Source organism: Podarcis filfolensis (genome assembly GCF_964270895.1).
Source record: "Podarcis filfolensis genome assembly, chromosome: 1".
Classification (NCBI taxonomy): domain Eukaryota; kingdom Metazoa; phylum Chordata; class Lepidosauria; order Squamata; family Lacertidae; genus Podarcis; species Podarcis filfolensis.
Window position 1 is genome coordinate 37,772,141 of NC_139604.1, and position 24,241 is coordinate 37,796,381.

Consider the following 24,241-nt stretch of genomic DNA (forward strand, 5'->3'; position numbering starts at 1 on the left):
AAATCGTGCTTCGGTGGCGTGGCGGCAGCAGGAGGTCCCATTAGCTAAAGTGGTGCTTCAGGTTAAGAACAGTTTCAGGTTAAGAACGGACCTCCGGAACTAATTAAGTACTTAACCCGAGGTACCACTGTAACTGCATTGGAGGAGGCATAAATATTATAAACAAGCAAATAATACATTGTCACCTATTCCCCAAACTTTCAAAGCAAGGCATGCTAAAAAACTAGATTTGTCAGGGTTGCACTTCAGGGTTCCTTCACCCACCCACTGAGATAGGCTTCTTGCTCCCTGGAGAGCTCCTGAACAGAGCCCTTTAAATTCAACATGGCTTTTAAGAGCTGGTCAAGGAGATTGCTATGTATACTCTGCATTAATAAAACCTTAATTCCTAACCAAAAAACATCCTGCTAGTTGAACATATTGTGAATATTAATAAAAATGTGCATTCATTTGCAAATTTTAATGTATAGCTTGGCATGCCTGCTAGCAAAGAACAAAACCCTTTACATCTGGAGGTCCTGTTTCCTTCCCTACTTTATCTTAGCATACACTGCCCAGATGTTTTCAAGTATAATTCCACAGCCTAAGCAACTAAAACAATGGCCTTAAACAACCAACCCAAAAAATTACTTGAAAGTAAGTCCCACTGAACTCAGCTGAACTTACTTCTGAGTAAATGTGCACAAGACTGTGCTGTAAAAAACAACAACCTTTCTTGAGATTCTGGATACATAATTCTGCATGTGTGATTTAGATGAACAGAATACACCCAGATCTTAGGCAACAGCTGTCAATACTAATTGTATAAAGTTGATTACAGGGTTTTGGGGTTTTTTAAAAAGGAAGACCTGAGAGGGTGTGCTTAATTCTTGGATTTTTTTTATAAATAAAATTGTTGGTGCCACTCATCGATGAAAAGCTTCTCACACCCAAAATGGTTGGCTTTGAAATATAAAGCCTCTCCAGAGAATTAGAGGAATGGCTTTTCACAACAGCAGCATGAATAGATCTTTGAACTATGTGAGCACTTGGGTATTTCTTGAAAGGGTTGGGACAAAGAACTAGTTAGGCCTGACATGGTACACAGAAGAGCACTTAAGGAGTGTGAATGCAGTCAATTTGGAGATCATTTTATACAACATTTCTGGAGTTTAAGGCAGAGAATAGGTTCCAATGACACTGGAGGAACTCAAGTGTCAAATGAGTGAAACTTCAAGACCTTTCAACTTTGTCTACTAGCTAGTGTTAAAGGAGTCAATGAATAGAAAACACAGCCAATCTTTTGCTAAGTAGGTGGTACTTTTGAACAAATACAGGCACACCTCATTTTATTGCATTCCACTTTCTTGTGCTTCGCAGATATTGTTCCCTATGAGGATTTGGTGCAGCTCCAGGCAGCTGGCCATTTCCAAAGGAAGGAAGCCCCTACAGCCTCTGTACTGTCCATGGGAATGGAGTTGGCTAGGGCTGGAGCCGGGTTTTTCCACTTCCGCCCCTGCAGCCAAGGGGGCCTGGCTTAATAGACTACAGTACAGTTTAAAAATAACTTTTAAGTGCACTGGGAACCCAAAATTTATTTGACTCGTATTATTGCGACATTCACTTTATTGTGGTGGTCTGGAACTGCAATATCCCTGAGGTATGCCTATACAGAAAAGTTGATGCATCAGGTGGAGCTCTACGTTACAGCACATTTAGCATAAGGTTACCAGATTTTTTTCAATTAATCCGGGGACACTTTTCAATTTCAATGGATTTTTTATGGGGACTGATTTGTAAATCCGGGGACTGTCCCCAGGAAAAGGGGACATCTGGTAACCTTAATTAAGCACAATGGTTAATTCAGTCTGGCTGCCAGGCTTAATAGCAGAAAAAGGGTGCAGTTCTAATATTCTATTTTGACAAGCCTCTCACTTCCCAGCCCTATCCCTCAACAGAATCTCCTTAATTGACAATTTTTTTAAAAAAAAGACAATTTGTTTAAGTATCAGTATTGTTAAGCAGGCTGCTCATTATTATGTCAAACACTTAGCCAGCACAACTGTTCCCTAGCAGCAACCAATATACATTTGCAACAAACCATTTTTTATTTCTACTTGAACCATTGTTGGCAGAGGCGCCGACTTGCACCCAAGACTGAGGGGCCCAACATGCAGTACACATGATGTTATGTGTGATATCATGTGTGATATCATGTGTGCGACACACATCATGCATATGTTACATCGCCTGGAGAAGGCCAAGCACGGAGACCAGCATGGCGTGGCTTCAATGACCAGAGGCTCCTACTCTCTCATGCTCAGGAGGAGCCAGCCACTGAAGCCGCACCATGCTCAGCCTCTTCTGCCCCGAGGGGGCTCAGCCCCTTCCCAACAGATATTGAGGGGATCAAAGAGAACATGGCCCCATAGAGTTGGTGGGGCTAGTTGTTGGTGACATTTGTCATTGGTTCATTTTCACAAAAGTGTCAAACCTGTCAAGAACATGAGGGGTTTCTGTTTTTTTGTGGGGAAGGATGTGTGAATCTTTACTACTGTAGCAATTGTACCTTCTCTTGACCAGCCTTTGTTATTCTTGGGATGTCAAACAGCTGTCCTGTGTAGTACTGCACACCACTGAACAGAATTATGGCAATAGAGTCCCCTTCCTTCTCAATTACAGCAAGGATATCTTCAGTTCTCAAGGTCTCCTCCCCCTGAAATAAATTTAAGCACATATTTTATATCAACCCTGGCAGTGCTGAAACTGTCATTTCTTGTTTCATAATCTATTTTTTATGATGTGCCTTGCTGACTTCAGTAAGCGATCAAAAGCAAATCCTTAACATGGCAGTAATCTACGAAAGTAAGAGCCCTGGAGTAACCTTTGAATGGGTGAATGATCATTAGTAACATAGCTTCAAGATGGTAAATTATTCTTATTACTATTCTTATCATTATCGTTATCATTATTATTAAAAAGGATATTCACGTTGCTTCCTTGTATGTTTTGCTTGCCTGAACACTTCAAGATTCCCTTAACTGCCTTTGTTTTTGTTTTTTAAGATGTAAAAAGATGTAAATTTTGATTCAAAGAGCATACACAGAGGGGGACATGCTGGTGACTACTGTGAGCCTTCCCCAAGAAGCTATGGCCCAGCTTGCTATTAACAATGCATCATCAAGAGAAGACTCAGTTTTCCAATCTAAAATTAAGACACTCGCAATTGAGAATGGAAATTATGGTATCACCATATGGACACATGACAATTGTCCAAACATGCCACATTTCTATCTCCTGTGAGCCTTAATTTAGTCGTATTATTTGCAGCCTTTCACAAAATGTTATCATGTGCATTACTTCATATAGTTTTAAAAATCCACAGAATATGTGTCTATAACCATAGGTGTTCGTCATGGCAGTATGTGGAATGTATGGAACTTCAAGATTCAGAGTTAAATATGCCGCTGAATAGCAGCTTCTGAGGAATAATAGCAGGAGAGAGTTATCGCCTTTGAGCTGCGCTTGTGGACTCACCAGAGTTACGTGGCTGTGGGAAACAAGATGCTGGTATAGATAGGCCTTTGTTCCGATTCTGAAGAGCTCTTCTTATGTGAACCTGTGTGCATAGCATAAAGCATAGCCACACACACCCCCAGTTGATGGACACTGCCATTCTTAAGGGAAAAGCAGTGTCAATCACTGTGCATCCTGTGGTTCCCTGCCAAATTAGGATTTCAGTGACATCCTAATTTGTCCTAACATGTCACCACTGACATATACACAACAACATAAAGATGTCAAGCTGGTCCAAGACTCAGCAATCTATTTATATGACATTTTCAGTTCTGACATCTGCACAAGACTTAAAAAGCAGCCCCCCGCATCCCTCTTCACACTTTTAAGACAAACTTTGTATCCCACAGAAAGCTATTAAAAATGTTACTGTATTTGTCTTTCAGAAACAATAGCATTCATATAATTCAAAAATGTTAAACCCCTTAAGTCATTAAATATAGAGAAATTTGAATGGGGGTGGGGGGTGGAATCACTTTTTATTCTTTAAAGCCTGTATCCCCCACTCCCTCTCCTCATTTCCTCTTAGCAAGGGATCATGTAAAACACACCATCACCAAGGGATCAATTAAGCAGTGAAAACTCCAAATGAAATTAGACATGCCACTGCAAAGAACTGAGATAAGATTTGCTGATTTGAAAGTAGCTCCTATTATCTTAACGATCTCTCAACATCTATCAAGGACTTGAGAGTAGCTTCTCACTTCTCTGGAAAGGGACTTTTTTCAAGAATCAAAAGGTCATCAACAGTTCTACTATAAAGTAACAAAAGTTCTTCATGGTATTCTTTTATAACGATCCTAATTACATACTCCTCCAAGCAGAAACGTGTTGCTGTAGTAATAAAGGAAACTGTATGTAGTCTTCATAGGACTTCTATAAAACAGAGAGTATTCTACATACTGAGACTCACATATACTGAAGCTCACAAATATATATATTCAGAGGAAGTACAGTATGAGGAACATACGAGTATCAGTGTAGGAGTATTCAATGTAAGGAATATCATCTTCCGATTATTCAGTTTAGATTTGTAGAAACATTTAAAAATAACTTAAAAACATGATTTAAATATATTGAAAAATATAAGTCCACTCCATTTTTAATACAGTCCTAAAAACACATACAAAATAATAAAGTGGAAACCTATTTATTTGTGTAAATTCCCTTAATTATGAATAAAATCAGGATATCTAATACTATAAAAAAGTAAAAAACAATCCACAATGAAACAATGGTTTTAAAAATGTAAGATTTAAAGCTTAGAGGAATGGATAAAATCAATTTCATTTAAGCTAATGCCTCTTCTTCTTCTTCTTTTTTAAAAAAGCTTTTTCATCATACCTGCTCGGGATATGTGTCTATATACAGTGGTACTTTGGTTTACAAACTTAATCTGTTCCGGAAGTCTGTTCTTAAACCAAAGTGTTCTTAAACCGAGGCGTGCTTTCCCATAGCAGAGGGGGACTCAATTTACAAATGGAACACACTCAACAGGAAGCGAAACATGTTCCTATTCCAAGGCAAAGTTCACAAACCAAAACACCTACTTCCGGGTTTGCAGCGTTCTTAATCCAAGTTGTTCATAAACTAAGCTGTTCTTAAACCAAGGTACCACTGCAGTCATCTAAAATCAACTTTCCTGTGTTCAGAGAATAAGTCTCCCTGGAGAGGGGAAGGTCTGGTGCAAGGAGAACATTTTTTCACTGTGGGTGTGGTTCTACTCTACTGAGTGCATCTCAGCAACAATTCCCCCCTCCACCTGAAATCACACTATGTTCAGGGTTCCAAGACTAGTTATAGACTAAGGATGATGAACAAAAACTAGGGCAGCAACACAAAGGGAAATTTTCAGGTGCACAAAAGACAAATATTGTCATCTGTACTTTTCTGAATAGAGGGGTATTTGGGCTTTAGGTGAGTGTGTTTCAGCATGAATTGGAAGGTCATATAAGGACTCAGGGCTCTCAGCAGCCAATTGATTTGGGGCACAGTGTTGTCTTGAGTGAAATAATACACAAAGATTTAGCTTTGGTTCAACCAAATGTTGCCAGGCTGATATATACGGTGTTCATATATAGTGTAAGGGCATTCTCTTTTCTATTTCAATGAAATGTCAATGAGACCTGCAAAATAAATTATTTCCAAATTTGTTAGGTTTTGCCAGCTAAGATATCCAGAAAAAACAAGAGAATTTGAGTCAAGGTAGGGACAAAATGCAGGGAGGCACTGATACTTTCTGGTAACACCTATAAAAAAATGACTTTGCCTGGTGTTAAAAAGACATATGGGCTGATTCCATGTGAGCAAAACAACAACAACAACAACAACAACAACAACAACAACAACAACAACAACAACAACACATACACCCTTTCCCCAGTTGCTCCTGCTCATGTTTTTATGGTCTGTGAAAATGGGCAGGCTTCTATGGGGGAAAGTAGTCCTTTAAGTATGCAGGTCCAAGGTCATATTAGTGACAATAGAAATTATCTCACATTAGAAAGAAATATAAGGGCTGAGCAAGTAAATCATAAATACAGGTGCTGATTCAGATGATCTGAACGCACAGCACAATGAAGTTATAACAATTCACTGTCAGTATTTTATACACCTTCACAATCAATGCTGGTAAAATCCCAAATCACTTCTTAAACTCATGAATGTTTAAAAGGATGTGGGAATTTGCTATGAAGAACCACTGGAGGGCTACACTGAAAACTGAATATATACTTTAGAAAAGTGCTAACAGAGATGTACTATATTAGACAGGGTGCGATGAATAACCCCTATACAGTCAAGTATAGCATCAGCAGGGGTTTCACAATCATCCATCGACGTGGAAGCTTTTTAGACAAAAAAGTAGCTCTGGGAAGACAAGGAGATTCTAAGAATAATATGCATTTAGTTTTCTTGTCTCAGAAGTTCACAATAGGTTATTTATAATAAGTTGCAAAGAAAATAAAGCATAAGCATACCAATATCCATTCTTGATATCAATATCAAATACCCATTACAAACCTCTTGTGGTTCTATCATAAGCATACTGCTCTCCATATCTAGCCCATGAAACTGGAGTTGAGACTCAACAGCATACTGTAAATAAAATATGGATTGTTTTTAGTAAGCAAATGTAAACAACAAAAGAAGCATTTCTTTCACATAGCAACCATCAGCAGGATGTGTGTGCATGATGTGCTTGGGCAAATCTCTGCAAAACGTTTCCAGTTCTACATGGCTCTTCCTCTTTGCAATTCAGGGAACCATAGAAACATAGTCTCATAGAATTCTAGAGTTGGAAGGGACCCTGAGGTTCATCTAGTCCAACCCCCTGCAATGCAGGAATAAGCAGCTGTCCCATACAGGGTTCAAACCTGCAACTTTGGCATTATTAGCATCATGCTCTAACCAACTGAGCTATCCAAGGACATAACTCAGTGGTATAACACATGCTTTGCATCCATAAAGTTGTATGTTCAGTGCCTGGCATCTCCAGTTTAAAGGACTAGGTGGCAGGTGATGTGGATGACTTCTGCATGAGAGCCTGGAAAGCTGCTCCCAGTCGGAATAGATAATACTTGATTAAATGTTATGGTTGACATGTTCTAACAGCAAAAGGCCCTGCTAAGCCCACACAGATCATTGCTATCTTCCTCTTGCTTCACTGCTTCTAAAGATTATTGGGGGTTGGGCACTCGGTTAATTTTCTTGGTTTTCCCCAATGATCTTCGGATATGATGCTATATGCAAACACAGGAATTTCTGTCACTTTTTTTCTTGGGACCCACCCCTTATCTGAGTGCAGCTAGTTGGTGTGGAACAGGCAAATTAGGAATTCACTCTCAAAACGCTTAGCTTCCATCCAAACCCCTGGCCTGAAACCAGTCCTCTGGAACTGTATCCATGGCTTGATACAAATGAAAGAAATAACTTTCCAACAGCAACCTCTATGGTAGATTATGCATAGTATTATGAAGTAGGCTTGCTAAATTGTTGTACTTGGGGAGACCAATGGAAATCATGATAAAAAATATACAGCATAACCAGCTTGATAGTCAAAAAAGCAGCAAGTTGTATTAATCTCACAGGTGCACTGCCCCCATTCCCCACACTCAATCTCCTTTAAACTGAGAGTTAGTTGTAGAACTGTCTTGCGGTATCAGATGGAGGAAAGGCATGCTACTATCTTCCTTTTAAAATCTGGGTAATGTATGCCAGAGCACATAAGAGGAATACTCAGCCTGCAGAGACAATCAGGGAGAAAACAGACTAGACAGAAGCCACATCGGATTTATCACAGCTACAAGGGTTAATGGTAAAAGACTGAAGAGAAAAGACCTTTGAGGGGTCTTTCCCACTCAGCGCCAACTACATGGAATACACTCATGCAATCTGCCCTCCCTGGATGTTTGTATTATTTCTATGCAGCCCTCAGCCGTGTGGGACGAAAGCACAAAAACACAGCTCTTCCTTGGTTTCATATTGTTATAGATCTGGGATACCAGAGTCTGAAGGTGCAAAGGCCCTCACAATTCTAGGAGGTTAGTGAATGTTGGAAATTAATGAATGTCAGAATTTAGCTAATACTTGGGGTATTGAAGGAGACATACAGGCTGCAGAAGTTCTCCTGAACTGGGCAAAACGTGGAAGTTTAGCTTCTGCAATCTAGCCTGGCTGGGCTAGTTGAGTGCAAGCCATTATGAAACAGTGGCTGGACATCAACACATCAAAGAAAGATCCTGGGGTCTGTGCAAAAAAAGAGGTTGCCAAGTTTACAGGGAAGGGGTGTGATGCCAACGCAGGAAAAAAACATTTCCCTTTTAAAACAGAAAAGTTTGGAGAAGTGGAGGGGCCGCTTAACAAAGCTTGGGATATAGAAAGGTTGCCAGAACTTGAGGTAGAACTCCATGCGGGGGCGGAAGGGCAAAACCATATTGGTGGGCTAGCTGAAGGCAGGCAGGGGCAGAGACACAGAGATGCATTGGAATCTGTCTATGGCTCAAACAACATCTAACATTAGTTATGCAGTTGTGCCTTTAAATGCAGGGTTTTTTAAAAGTAAATTGTCAGTGCATACATAACTCCCTATCCCAAATTCTTACATGAGTAGGGGACTTGAACTCTTTGTCCTCCACTATCATTCCAATCCAAGTAGGGAACCCCATGTATGCATTCCATAGAGGGGGAAATGTTCTCACTGAAGTGAAGGAGACACCCATTCATGCAAAGTAAATTACAGGTGCAGTTTCCAAGCTGAAAAAATGTTGTAATATTCCCAAAACTAAACTACTGCATTGAAGGAAGATGTTTGTATTTCATACAACATATGAGCAACAAAAGAATATTAGCTGGAAAAAGGTGTCATGTCAACTAATTGTCTGGCAGCCCAGAAAGGGTCTGAATTGCACCCTATGTGAGTTGCATTTGTAAGGATTTTTATAGTGCCTCAGTGATCAAATATCCCATCAATTTCTGAGTGTTTACAGAGTTTGATAAAGTAGCAGTGAGTCACAAATCTGAAGATTAATTTGCTGCAATCTGTGATGCATGGGCTATTGTCTCATTTTATAGCACACAAATGATGTTTGAATTAGTAATCTAAAGCACCATGGACAAGCATTTCCCTATCTGTCTAGGGATATAAAACTGTTAATGTTGTGAGCTTTGTATTGATTTGGTTTCATAAAGTAAAACAGAAACAAGAATTAATAAAACATTTACAACCTGTTGTTGATTTAGACCAACAGCTTGTTCAATGTCTTTAAAAGGACTAATAAATCAATATGGCCATTCAATCTTTTCCTTGTGCAAGGTTTTTATTTGAACAAAAAGAATAAAGGCATGATCAGTAAAATATGCCAAGCCCAAGAGTACATGACCAGATTTCCTGTTATTTCTAAAGGAGGATCAGGTAATAAATAATGAGACAGGATTGCTGGTATGCTTTTGAAAGTCACAATGGATAACACAAATATTATGCAATATTAATTCCTTACATGGTCGGAGGGGAAAGCTTTGGCTTCCAGAAGGATTTTATAGCGATCTGAGGTAGGCTTAAAGAATGATAACTGTAAAAAAAGGTAAAATATTTATTAGTCCATAATTATTAACACTTATTCATTTCATTAGTTTAAGGTGGCCCTACCCCTAAGCTGCAACTTTTTCAGAAGTAACCAGCCACATCAACATGATGCAAGATACAGTTATGAAATTTATGGATGCAAATACGAAATAGATATATAACTGTCCAGAGTAGCTGGGGAAACGCAGCCAGATGGAAGGGGTATTAACAACAACAACAACAACAACCACCCAGGTCTTTGGAAATTGATGGAGGAATAAGATGAATGGTTCCTGCATGCCATCATGGTGGCTGAATTCTCCAGTCTTCCTTCTCCCCACAGCTGCTTGCGTTGCTGAAATGTGTCTGCATGAATTGAAAGCATGAAAAGAACCAGAGGCTGGCAGGGAAGGAAGTTTGCTGGGTAGGGTGGGAATTTGTTTCTGACTTGGATTTTGATCAAAGCAGGAGAACAATTTGGGGCTCCTAATACTTCCTGAAACTTGTATCCACTCCAAAAATACAAGTTTCATGGGCATCTATCTCTATTTGCAATAGAAAGATTGCTCAGAACTTGGGAAATAAAGATTTCAATCTCAACAATTCTCTATTTCTAGTCCTCACTCAGTGACAGTGATATGTTGGTGGTGCGTGCAGTATACTAGCATGGGTAGTGCAACATGGGACCTGCAAATTTTTATTTCTATGAAAGAGGAACTGCAATCTCACATGAATTTATGGCTCTCATGATACACTGCTCACAAGTATGCTACTCAAATCAACTACTCTTTAGTTTAAGCTGGTAACCAAGTATATTGTTAGAACTGACGGCAAGAACCACACAGTAACAAGTCTGACATACTCAGGGTACACACACCAGGGCCTATCCCTCCCTATCTCCCTGACCCCACCTTGATTGTCATGCATCTAATATATTTAGTCTGCTTCTGCCAATGACTTCTGAAAATTTACTTCCACACTCTTTTGGCAAATAAGTGGTTCGGAACTACAACAGTTTCTGATAAATGTCAGGAAAGCAGTCAAAATATAATTTTAGAGATGCATGTGGAAGCCTAAGAAGTAAGTAACAGGAGTGAGCATCTGATAGTGCTTTGAAAAGGGTGAGGTGGGTGGGTAGAACTCTGAGAGGAAATTCATAGGGCAGGGCGGTTGGGAATGCACTAACCTTATTGTGTAAACAAGGTAGCCAATGAAAAGTTTCATGAAAGCCCTGCAGCTGCTCACAGCAGCAAAGGGCTCTTTGCAGTTAGGCTTCCAACCTGAGATGTCTTCCTGGCATGACCTTGTTCCAATTCAAACTGTTCAATGAATATGTTTATTAATGAAAAACTGGGGCTTTGACATTAGGGATAATTGTGGTAAGCTGTAAATTGTAAACGAAGTATTGCACACAGATAATTAGAAGACCACTTATGATTCCTTATAAGGATTTAATGGCCTCACGGGTTTAGAACCATATAATCACAGAATCAAAGAATTATAGAGTTGGAAGGGACCCCGATTCAATGCAGGAATCTCAACTAGATCATACATGACAGAAAGCCACCCAAACTCTGTTAAGGGCTATAAAAAGAAGTAACCCTGACACAACACCTAAATTATAATGCATTTTATTATAACTTACAGAATGCATTGTTTTGAAATATGGTGCTGGAAACTAGGTTAGAAGACTTTAAAAGGGCATTCACTGATCCATCGAAGTCAGATGCATGATTTTAAGTAGGCAAGCTTTTTCTAATTTTATGGTTAATTTTAACTGATTTATTATTTTATTTTATGCTTTATCCCTTTTTTATCCATCCAGTATTCCTAGTATACATTGCTTAGAAACTGTGGTATTTATATAAATTATTAAAATAAAAGACAACTAAAATAGAATCTTCATGTTCACAGACAGTGTAGTTTTCAATATCAGATGCTCACGGACAAATAATACCTTCATACACACACGGAGGAATCAAGCTCTCTTTTAAACAGAATTCTGAACTAGATATATCTAGCAAAGAAATTCTTATGACTTACCATTAGGAGATGCAGATTAACTGTCAAGCCGTTCATTAATGCTACCTCTTCTTTATGAGCCCCTGAAAAGCAATAAGGCAGATGTTTCCTTATTTCTTTTGTCCTGTGCAAGGTCTGTGCCAGTGCTGTGCAAAACCTCATGACATTGGCTTGTAGTCAATGTCTCCCTAATGACTGAGAAGTAAATACATGTTTGATGTGTCACCACGGAGAAATTTAAGTAAAAAAAGTTCCCCTGTTGACATAGTACACCATTCTAACAGGGAAATATTTATTTTTACCATTCTGTTGTGGCAAATAAAGCAGATAATGAAGCAGTAACACTTCCTTCCTTGAAATCTACCTTTTGATTTGTTGCTATCATTAACAACTTGGTCAAATTCAGTACTAGTGTGCCTTTGCCCATTAAATATATCTTCAATATAAAGGCCTAAATTGTCTTAGGGGCAATCATCTATTTTTAAAGTGGCCATTGTAATGCCAAGCTAAAATGTGCCCTTAATAAAAATAAAGAGACTTGCCTAACAATTATTCAGACCTTCATTACAGTAGACATAACGGTGGTCTGTAAGACAACTGGTGCAAAGATGGGAACATGGTTAAACTATTGCATTTTGGTCATGGATTCTGAGCTTTATGGCAATTAATAAAATAAATGAAATTTAATGGGAATCAGAAGCACAACAAATGGATTTTTCCAATACACCAGAAACAATAAGGTGCTCTCTGACTCCTGTTAGTCAATACGGTGAGAGAAAAGGATGAATAAATTCACGTTACAAATGGAAGAACACAAAGAAAAAAACCATCCCCAGGGTTTAGATGAAAATAACATGAACCAGAAAAATATGCAAGCATTATAAGAAGCTTTTAACTCTGATGTGGTTTGTTAAGTCATAAAGAGGAAGACGTTATTGGCTGGATTGTTTTTTATCATCTTTTTTCTCTATCAATGGCTCTTAGTTGCTCATTTTTCTAGCGTTTGCAAGGGAGATAACCAGGAGAACAATCACAAAGGAGAAAAATGGATGGAGATTGACAACAACAACAACAACAACAACAACAACAACAACAACAACAAAACCAGGACAACCGGTTCTCAGGTTCTCCTTCTCTGCATGTTTCCCTGGGATTTGCTTCAGCTTTCTCTGCTGAGGAGGAGGATTGAGCTCTACAATTTCTAAACAGGGACAGCCATGTTGCTTGCACGTGGTGAGCATAATATGTAGCTCCATTTTCTTAAATCGGCCCAATCAAATTTACACAAATGTATGGTACATTGTCCAGAGTTTTACTCTTAAAAAGAAAAATTCCCAGGTATAAAAAGACAATAGTAGCCCACACTGCTGCACTACACCTCTTTTCTGGATTTTGCATGTATCAGACATGCAGTATGTGAATATATTGAACTGTATGCAGAACAACAGCACATATGTTCCATAAGTGAGAAACATTTACTGCTAAATGCCATTATTTTTCTTGTAGATTTTGGTCATGTGTGCAGACACACAGAGATAACTGCTATCTGCATTCTCTACCTCTACCTCTCTGGGGAGCAAACCAGGGCAATATGTATGGGGGTCCTGGGCTGTGCAGACAACAAGACCCTCCTCTCGGCCTTGCTGATGTGGCCCCAAAGGAAAGCAGAGCAATCCTTTTGGCACCATCATGGCAGGAGGAGTTGCCAGAAGGAAGCGTACAAGATGCCATGCAACCCTCTTAGGGACTCCACTCTATGGATAGGGTACTGAAACATAAGCCCCAAATCCTGGTGCTTTTACAACCTGACTGATCCACTTCCAAAATATTTCCAGAATATAAATATAACTACTGTTAGTTCACTTGCTGTTCAAAGCACAGACCAAAAATAAACGGTTAATCTGAAGTTCACCTTTAGATGCATGCCAATATCCTATATTGAATATGACACCACATTTGTCATGTAAGTCTTAGACTCTTGTAAATGATATATTTATTAAAAGCTTTTCTTTATTGGATTTTGGTGCCCACAAAACAAGCCTTATCTGTGCCCTAGGAAAATCGTTATCCTTCATAGCCTGCACTGCATTTCGGAAATGATGCTTCTGTGATCCAATTAATCTATTACAATATTCAAAGACAAGTATCCAGTAGACAAAATGAAGTTTGCTCTCTCCAACTCATTACTCAGCACCACATATCCTGGACAGCATAAACCCCCATATGTCCTTCCTGATAAATCTTTTCTGTAATGGAAAAAAGCATGACTTGTGATGTGCCACTGTAACTTTGGAAAGTACAGCAGTTGCATTAGTGCAACATGAACCAAGCCCTTGCCTGAAATTTGTATGGAAAATAAAGGGAGAAATGGCTGAATGAACTGGAAAAAAGAAAGAAGACAAGACTTCAAAAAAAAAGAAAAGACAAGCCAGTTTGGGTATTTCAAATAATCCTTATAATTCAAAGTTAAAGCAAAACAGCCCAGTATACATTCTCTCTCAGCACAAGCATAAGAAGGAGCAATGCAGTTAATCTTATTCCATCAGAAGGTGATACTGCCAAGGTTGCAATATATTAATAACATGCTGTGGAAAAAAAGAACAAATTTTTATTTTCCTGTTCTTTTGCTTAATATGGGAATGAATGGAAGAAGGGGTGGAGAAAGTTTGGGTCTCTGGTGACCTTGACTCTGCATTTCACAAGATATTTACTATTGGAGTCTTCATTTAACAAGAAAAAGGTATGCTCATTTAATAAGCAAGGTGTTAGAGAGACATAAACCTTTAAATGGCCCAAAGGAAAAACCATTTACTGCCTTTATTGTATTCCTGAATAAATCCCACAAGACAACACTCACTTTTTGTTCTACAGATAGAACAAGCTCCAACCCTTCTTCCTCCTCCATAAAATGCTAAGCATAAAAAACTAACTTAAAAATTCAGTTTATTTTCTCTTGTTAAGCCTACCACAGGAACACAAATTCCTTCTTTTCCTCCATGTAACTGCATCCATTTTTACTGGAAAGAATGCATATCCATCTTAAATACTATGCTGGATGGACAATATTTTAATAGTGGTTTATTTTGTATTTTATCCTTTTTGCATTTTTTCTTTTTACCTAAAGGCAAATGATGTAGTCATTAACCAGTTGAGATTGTCAACATAATGGGACCATAATTTGGAATTCTTGAAAAGTTAATTTGTTTTCCTTTCTCATTATTGGAGAGGGGGGCAACTCACCAACATGTGGCAAAATCAATAAAGTGAAATTTACCCACAATAAAATAATGCTAATACTTGTAAGGTGAATGCCAAGCCACACTTTGAAATTCAGTTGTTCAGCCACTGAGGGGTGTGACGGGATTATCTGTGCTAGCAAGAAGGGAGAGATCATGATAGCACTAACATGATAGCAAACTTAATAGTCCCTGGTGTGCAACAGACCTATGAAATACTGCCCAAAGCAAAACAAAACAGGTTAAGGATGTGAAGATCTTTATTCATAGTTTCTTTTATAGAGAGCTTAAAACATGGTTCCCCAACCAAGAGAATACAAATAGGCTTCTGCATACAGATCTACTGTTTTGGGTATGGAAAACTTAGCTGGTGGATAATGGGCAGAAGGGCCTCACTGAGCAGATGTAAGCTGTGTGACAGCAAATAAAGTATGTTCCTATTAGTCCTAAAACTCCACTTGTATTTAAAGGCAAAATAACTTCCAAACTTTTAAAAAAGTGTCTGAATGCTGAAGGCATAGTTGAAAGAGCAAAGCTTTAAAAATCTTTTTTTTAAAAAAACAACAACTCTTCTTGTTTTCCTTGAGAAAATGTTGTTATATTTGACTGCATATGTGGGTCCTAGATCTAAAAATAACAAGATTCTTTTTTTTCTGACCAAGGTGAACAAGAAAGTGTAAAACAGATTTATTGGCTGTCTAGCAGATTTTACATTAAATTTTCTCATGTAACATTCACAGCCAGTAATTGCTTTGTTTGTTGCTATGTTGTTCTGTGTCTCTAGTTCCCTTCCTCTTGGTTTGCATTGCTATTTTCTGGACCCCATTTGCTTTTTAAAAGGACACTGCGGACCGTGGCCTTACTGAAGATTTTGCTAAAGACAGAATGGCAACCCTGCAGCAGTGAATTAATTGTGTGTGGCATGCATTGCCACAGACGTTAGGTAAGCTCTGACTCTCTAGCTGAAGCAAGAAGTCCAAACGGAGGCAGAAAAACCAGATTTTGCAGCCAGCCACTGAATTCTATATCCACCCCCTCCAGTGTATTCACCTTCACATCTTACAGCAGCCCTGCAATAGAAGCACAAGAGAAGGACGGCCAAGGCCACACACAAGATATGAGACCAGAGGCAGCACTGCAGTGCCTCTATGGAAATACTCACAGATGTGATGAAGAACTTAGAATTAGAATAATGAACAAGCAGTCTTGTGATACCTTAAAGGCTCCCAATTTTATTATGTTTTATGCTTTCATGGACCACAATCCACTTCATCAAATGCATAAAGTTACATGAAGGAAGGTAAACTTTCCAAGACATGGATGTTTTAATAGAAGTTCCTACATTCGACTAGATGCCATTCAGGGTCCCTTCCAACTCTTTGATTCTATTAATTGTTATATAGTATTTCATTAATAGAGAGGCCCACACAAGCATATGTGCTGTTGGGGGTGTAACTAATAGAGATATTAGATAAGGCAGGAGTACTTAACATGGGGCCCTCCAGATGTTTTTGGACATCTCCCAATATCCATCACCACTGGCTATTCTGCTTAAGGCTGATGGGAGCTGGGCTACCAACAACATTTGAAGGGTACTCTGGCTACCCACAATAGTGTCTATTTCTGTATAATCAATTTTTGCACAGTAAATATACACCTCAGATTTGATCTGTATGCTGGCATGTTTCCTTCAAGGTAGTACTGTTATTGAGAGGATAATTTATTTTCATATCACTCACAGTAAAATAATTATGTCTGAGAATAAGCAATGCCAACCCTTACCCTGGGTATTGCATCCATTGCTTTTGTGACCGCTTTGGGGGAAAAGGTTGTTCAAGTGTTACAGTCATCTAGTGACTGCTGCTTGAGGCATAATTGCAGAGGAGTGGCACCACTATTCACACCTCCACTGTTTACTTCATTTCTATCCCAAGTCCTCTCCCTTCCCTGAAGATTCTTTAGACAATTTGACAGGTAGTATCAACTCTAATTTTCATCATTTTCTGCACTATTAATTCTTTTTCAAAAAAATTTGACTTCCTTGACAGCAATTAAAGACATTATCATGTAACAAGCAGCTATTGCTTTGTAAACAAAAGAAATGATCACTGATTCATGGTGACATTTGTAGGAGTGCCAAGTTTTCTTTGGTTTCATGCATTAGACCAAATAGTTTATGACGATCCCAGAACCACATACTGCAATTAGTTTCAAGATATACATTTGCTTATATATTACTGTCTGCATTAAATCTTCTCAGTACAAAGTTTTAAAATGTAGTTACTTCACATACTTACTGAGAAGCACTCAGAGCAGAACAAAACAAAAAAAAACCAATGGTATTTTTTTGGAAGAAAAGTTCCATTGTCTGATATCTTTTCTAGTGCTACATAAACAGTGGGGGGAAAATGAAATATTTTCCAAAAAATATATTTTCTTACCCACAATATCAGCCACAAGCTCCACAATGCACTCATCCCCTAAAGCCCAAGGTCGTTTCCCTGTGAAATGACCGTGAACACCCCTGAAAGAGAGAACAAATGAAAATTCATATATGTGCCTTTGGTATAGTCCTAACATCAAGAATGCAACATTCATTGGGGAGCTGGAAGAGAAAATAAATAATTTTATTGCACCACATCCACCTGTAGCAAACAAGCAGTCTACTGTAGTTTTGTACTGCACACAGACAAAGCGTGTTCTCCATCACGGAGAGCACGTGTTGCGGTTGGGGATTCCAAGACACCTTGCTGTTTCTGGGCAGATGGTTTGGCCAACTCGTAAGCAGGGGCGGGCTGTTACTGGGGAAAATTAGATGTTGCCATTTAGTGATTGACAGCCCTATTTGTTAAATACAAGGCACGCAGCAACGGACGTCCTCTTTCACTGCGTGCTTCGGATCACCCGCCCTCCCTTCCCTAATGTTAGGCTGTTTGCTTGACCTTGCTATTGCCTGTCATGGGGTCGTCTGCTTTGGGGCAGGGGCCCAGTAGGAATTTTGCCATTTGGCTGATTAGTGTGTGCCACTTGGTTTTCGCCTACTGCGTAGCAAATCGTCACAACTTGTAAGGTTTGCGGTTAGGCATTGGTCTGGAATTGGTTGCTGGAGGGGTATGGATTTGGCTGTGCCTGCCCCCCAAAAGGCTGCTGCTGGTGGAGGGGTATGGATTCGGCTGTGCCTGCCCCTCCAAAATGCTGCTGCTGCTGAAGGGTTTTACCGTTAAAGGAACCCAGGGGCTCCCCCATGCTTTTGTCCGAAACCCCCTGGCAAGGGGCTAGGGCCACGCAAGCCCCTGGGAGCATGCTGGGGAGAGGTGAGGCATGGTTCCCAGTCCCGTCTCTCTCCCCAGGTGACTTACCCTTCCTGACTTCGCGGGGGGTGCAAATGTCAGAGCTGTCCCCGTGCGGGGGCAGTTAGTGCTACCAATGCCTAAGCAACCACTCACATTGCTGTATTTGAATGAAGTTGTGGCCAAAATTATGCCAAAAAATTTAAACAAAAATTAAGTGTCAATTGTGTTTTCCTTTGGGGTGTATTGGGGACCTCGACACGCAAAAAAAGTCAACAGACACGGGACAGATTCTAATGAGCCATCTTCATGCTTTGTTATAAGAGAAACAAAAAATAGCAACAGCCCTCAGCGAACAGCTAGGGAATAGAACTGTGAATGGTTGAAAGTCACAGTAAACCAAGTTCAGAGTAAACTACGGTAAGCCAGGAAGCTTAGGTTATCATTATGTGTGAATGCAGCCAAAGCGAACCTGCAGCCAGGGGCCTACAATGCAAAACAGTCCTGTCTCTTCTATGTCAGGTAACTTGCTTGTCCAGGAAGCAAGATGAAATGGTGATAGCGTACAAGAGTGCAATGGGTCTGGCAGAAATGGGCGACGGGCTAATTTCTCAGTTCAGAGGCAAAACCTGGCTAAATAATGTACTAGAAAATTAATGGTGTGTCCTCTTTTTATATTACACATCTTTGTCCTCAGTTACTTAGTAGGATTTAGAAAAGTGCCCGCAAATGAATCCTCTCATTTGCTCTGTCATTTTACAAGATTCACTGTTAAACTTCCTCGTTCTCTGCCAATTCCCCAACAGAAAGGATCTCACATTTTAAATATTTTATGTAACATTCCTATGAGCTATTACAGATTTTTCAATGTGATTATTATTATAATGGGAAAAGATCTGTGTACGATAAATCCAAACCCAAGTAACTAAATTAAACATAAAGAAAAGACAGTAAGAAACAGGTTCACTTGAGTCACTTGAATGAAAAGTTTCAATTATCACATAGGCAGAAGTATTTCTTTAGTGACTCATAGATTAATATTTAATCTAGACTAAACAGATTTCAGTGCCACATTTTCCTACCTTCTTTTTTTACATAAGATGATAGGTCATAGTTTTCCTATGTACTCAATTCTGAAGTACTGGGTATACTATAGATTGAAAGTTCTGAAAACAGCTGTGAAATTTTACAATATATAGCACCCTAAAACACACCTATATCAAATTAGTTTTACAGTATATCAGACTCAGCCCTCACTTATTCCCGACTCCCAACCTGAAAGGCATATGGTCAATATGATATGTTAACTAATTTCATGAAGCAAAAGGATAGATGACCTAGGACTGGTTTTCACATTACATGAAACCATAATTAATATAAACAAGCAATTTGCTGATATATAGTGCACCAAAATTCCAACCTTGTCCCCAGTCCTGGCTGTGCCACAAGCAACATGCTACATGTCTTGGTGTGTCATCTGTACTTGGGTTTGTTTCTCTTTCTGATCTTGGCAACGGAAGACCAGTTTAAACATAATTTGGGGATAGTGTTGGTGATGAAAAGCTATGTGTTTTATAAGATACAGGGTAAAACAATGATGTTGTACCCCTTTCCAACAGAATACTTTCAAACACTGTCACATCAGGCTCCTCATTAACAATTTGAAATCACTGTAAGATAGATGTTATCGTAAAACATTATAGTCACTGCATTTCTTAAAAGTAACAAAAATTTGCATAACATTCATTTGCCTCTATTGCTTTCTTGCAGTCTTCTCTGCCTCAACACGGCAAAATCATAATTTGCCAGTTTCAGTAGCTCTATAAACTAGTAAGTAGCCATGAAATAGCAACCTTCAGCCACGACAGACTGGCACTGCCTTCAGATAGGACCAAAAGGTTCCCAATTCATTTTTCAGAAGTCTTTAGCCTTCTGAAAGGCTTGCATTTGTACTGGATTTTGGGCACTGACTTTTCTAAATATAAGCTGCTCTTCCCTTACTGTTCTATTTTGGTCTGGCCTTATTCTGACATTTTCTTTTCTTTCGTTTCTCTGAAATAACAGACTGCTATCTACTTCTAATATTTTCTCAATACGTTGCTTTGGCCTGAGTTTATATTTTTGAAACTGTCTTATCTACACAATCTAAACTAATGTTTATCTACAATTGGTCCCATCCACACTATATATCTAAAACACATTTAAAGCAATGGCTTTCCCCACAAATCCTGGGAAATGTGAAGGTTCTTGGGAATTGTAGCTCTGTGATGGAACAACTCTGTTCTTTGGGGGAAGTCATGTGCTTTAAATGTATGGTGTGGGTGTGACCGGAGTGTGCATGTATGAGCACAGAATCATACTTAATATCAGTCTTTCTATCCCCAAAGTTCAGAGGTGAATGTTGGTACTTTTGTACACAAAACAGCACCATGAACATATTAGCAGGGATATATTACCAAGCTTCAAGTAACTCCAAAGTTTGCAGACATACCAAAAAACTACTAAGGGAGAAGAACACTACCCCACCCCACCCCCACCAAAAACCGGCCAAATGAGGAATGAGCATGCTCAGAAAGCTGACTGATTGACATGGGGCTGTAAAACCAGGTGGTAGGAATAATAGATTGGAGTACCATGGAAAAGGACATGGCTGGCTAGCTGACTGGAACATTGAAAAGGAGCACTGCTTGTCCACACTGTTGTAACTGTAGTTTTCTAGACCAAACACAATGATCATCTCTTTTATTTATAACTATTGGCATTCATTCTGTATATAAAAATAAGAGTGAAGATAGACCCAAGCAAGGGAGGCTGCCATCTTGTGCACAGTTTACCGGGCAGTAAGCCCCACTGAATACTAAACATGTTGTAGGTGTGATGGGTTTGTTTCGTTACAGGAGTGTCAAAGATAAGGCAGAAACTGTATTCCTTGTTTCATGAAAGGTAATGGACCACAGATACATATAAGATATACAGAATCATATTTACTTCTTTTCACAAACTGAGAAAGAAGGGGGGAATTGATTCTGCTCCCTGAAAATAAATGCCTTGGACTGCAGTGAATTTTGTTCAAACTATTATCACCACACTTAAGTACACCGGTCTTGAGTATAAAATTCTTTCATTGTACCCAAGGCAAACAGATGCATGGAAAATGAACAAATGCAAAGTTAATGTGTGAGAAATGAAATATTACCTCTCTTGGTCCCTTTAAATGGAGAAGAGAGCTATTTAACTTTAACTTCTTGAATGAAGTCAGCCATTTCCCTGAGCTACTACAATAATCACAGAAAAATTGACAGGATTGCATTTTCTTAAAATGGCTGGCAAAACTGCAGAGCTGTGCTAAATGAACAGAGAGAAGTGCTAACTGAAGTTCATATGCTCCTATTCCCTCCTTCCTTCCCTCATAGCTATCTAAAAAAGCAGCTGCCTTTTTATTATTAATTGCAACTCTCCTGTTTTAACAAGAGAATAGGTAAGGACAACTCTTTCCCTCTTATAACACAGTCATAGGTATGTCTACTCAGAAGTCCAATTGTGTTCAATTGTGCTTATTCCCCGGTAGGAAGATGTAGGATTGAACTGCTAGTAGGTGATATCTAAGTCATGGTCAGAACAGACCCACTGAAATCAATGGGCATTATCACACAGCAAAGTCAGATTGTGTCAAATCAGTCTTAAATCTAATATGATGGAGCAAAAGATGAGCTTGAACCAATAGAAAAACTTTAAGGACATGAGGAAAAGTATTTCAAGAGTAGATAAAATACACCATTTTCTTGAATGATAAAAAAATTTCCTGGATATAAGCTTTCTTCACAACTTAGACGGGAGCACTGATTTCTTCAGGCTGCTATGAACCTCAGCCCAGCACAACCCTAACTCTCTGGGCTTGATTCTCCCTTCCTGAACTTTAATTATGGCCACCAATCCATGCTTACTCACACCATCCTTCCATCTTCCACCACCTTCCTAGGACCATTTCTCCTGGGAGGAGTGTGAATATGGGCAACTGAAATAAACCACTTGAAGAATTTACCATGGACACAAAAATGCTGGTGGGACTAGTAAATGGGGTTCAGTGGCTGATTTTAGTAATAATGAGGGGCCAAGGAAAAACGAAAGAAATAGTTGCAAGCACAGCAATATTGCATGCCTGGAGTTCCACAATTTCAGATTTTGAAACTGAACCAAATTCTGAGTTTATGACAGACCTTATTACACCTCTGTTTTATTTTTTGAAATACAAATTTCAGATTTCAGAATGTGAATTTTACAAGCATCTCAAAAGTTTGAGGCTACAAAGCAATATTCTTTATTCTAGTGTCTCAGATTTAGGACTGACCAAGCAAAGGGTCAATCTGAATACTGCTGAAATAGGCACCAGGTTACCTATCGAAGGACATCTAAAGATTTGTGGGAACTACAATTCACCCACCAGAGCTAGAGTTCCCAGCACACTCAACAAACTACAGTTCCCATGATTATTTGGGACATACACATTATATAGATATAGATATAGATATAGATATAGATATAGATGATATAGATATAGATATAGATATGGTGTATGTAGCCTGAAATGCACAGATCAGGACAGCAATTATGAGATAGATACAAGGATTGCATGAGATAATCACATAGACTAGTAGCAACAACTACACACATACAGACAATAGGTAAGACTTGAACTAGGACAGTTAAAAAACCATTAGGCAAATAGCTGTAAGCTGAGGAGGATCCTTCCAATGTGAGCTGGTTAAAGGTTACTGCAGCCATTTCTTGTTTTCCTAATTTATGGAGCATATCTTACAGAAAGGACAGTATATTATTGGGAAAGCACTGAATATTCATTGTATTTCCATGAGAAAGGGATTTTAACAGAGTATCACCATATTCAGGCCCATTTTCAAAATAAAATAATTTTTCTTTACCCTCAAAAAAGCACAGTTAGTGATTTATGTCACTAGGAACTACTCACAGTTTAGCCCACTTGTCAAGTTCTTCATCCAAGTAAGTCTTAACTTTCTTTGGCTGAAGACCAAGAGAGTTCCCAGCAAAGTAGACGCAGGTCTCATTCTTATGCACTAAGGCTAGATTGGCTGAAGGAGGAAAATCCAAGAAAGCCATTAAAAATGCTGCCATTACCTTTCTTTACACAAAAGATTCCCCATGAAAAACGTCATATCCATTCACTAATGATGAACCCAATATACAACTATATTCCTGAGATAGCCCTCCAATTAACAAACAGATAACATTCATTTCATTTAAAAAACACTTATTCATTATGTGATAGATTCTATGAAAACTATGCCAAAAATACTGACATAAAATTCACCATAGTACAGACAAGTGTAGAAAAATATACCAGCTGTGTTAAAAGTATAGTAGAAGCAAGCTATTCCCTTTCTCTCAGTAACAAAAGGCAAAACATATGAGAAAGGAACTTCTTGGTTTTTCCATTACTATTATTTTCTAAAGAGAAACCAGAGTATATTAAGTAATACTGATATACAAGTACTTGTACTTAATACTGATATAATAATAATAATAATAATAATAATAATAATAATAATAATAATAATGCTAGACTTCTATTCAGCAGTTTGTTGGGTGCTAGACGTCACACAAAAGCTATACGTTCCCCAAGTTCCAATATAAAATATAAATGTACAGTCATACCTTGGGTTAAAGACGCTTCAGGCTTAGCGTTTTCAGGTTGTGTTCTGCAGCGACCCAGAAGTAACGGAACGGGTTACTTCCAGGTTTCGCCACTCGCACATGCGCAGACGCTCAAAATGGCGTCACGCGCATGCGCAGAAGCAGCGAATTGTGACCCGCGCATACGCGGGTTGCATTCTGCTCAGGGTGTGAACGGGGCTCCGGAATGGCTCCCGTTTGCATCCAGAGGTACCACTGCGCATGGAACAAATTCCATGGACCTGATATTGTCTTTCAGTGGATCCAAGTCAACATGATACTCCAAGCTTAGTCAAAAGTGCCTGCTCATATAAATGGCAAAAATAAGAGATCTAACATGAGTTGTAGCCTCAGTGGTAAAATATTAGCAC

General features: G+C 38.9%; 1 protein-coding gene across 6 annotated transcripts in view; it reads right to left on the reverse strand.

Moving 5' to 3' along the window:
* Nucleotides 1–24,241, reverse strand: part of KYNU (kynureninase) — an 89,261-nt gene that overhangs the window by 47,154 nt on the left and 17,866 nt on the right. For 3 of the 6 annotated variants that reach the window (XM_083582822.1, XM_083582825.1, XM_083582823.1), the window contains exons 3-8: nt 23,149–23,269; nt 17,316–17,398; nt 11,660–11,721; nt 9,552–9,623; nt 6,577–6,651; nt 2,549–2,695 (exon numbers count right to left, since the gene is read on the reverse strand). In XM_083582822.1, the coding sequence (XP_083438948.1) occupies nt 2,549–2,695; nt 6,577–6,651; nt 9,552–9,623; nt 11,660–11,721; nt 17,316–17,398; nt 23,149–23,269 (560 nt within the window). The remainder of the gene's footprint in view (nt 1–2,548; nt 2,696–6,576; nt 6,652–9,551; nt 9,624–11,659; nt 11,722–17,315; nt 17,399–23,148; nt 23,270–24,241) is intronic. The other 3 variants (XM_083582826.1, XM_083582827.1, XM_083582824.1) reach the window with 2 other exon arrangements.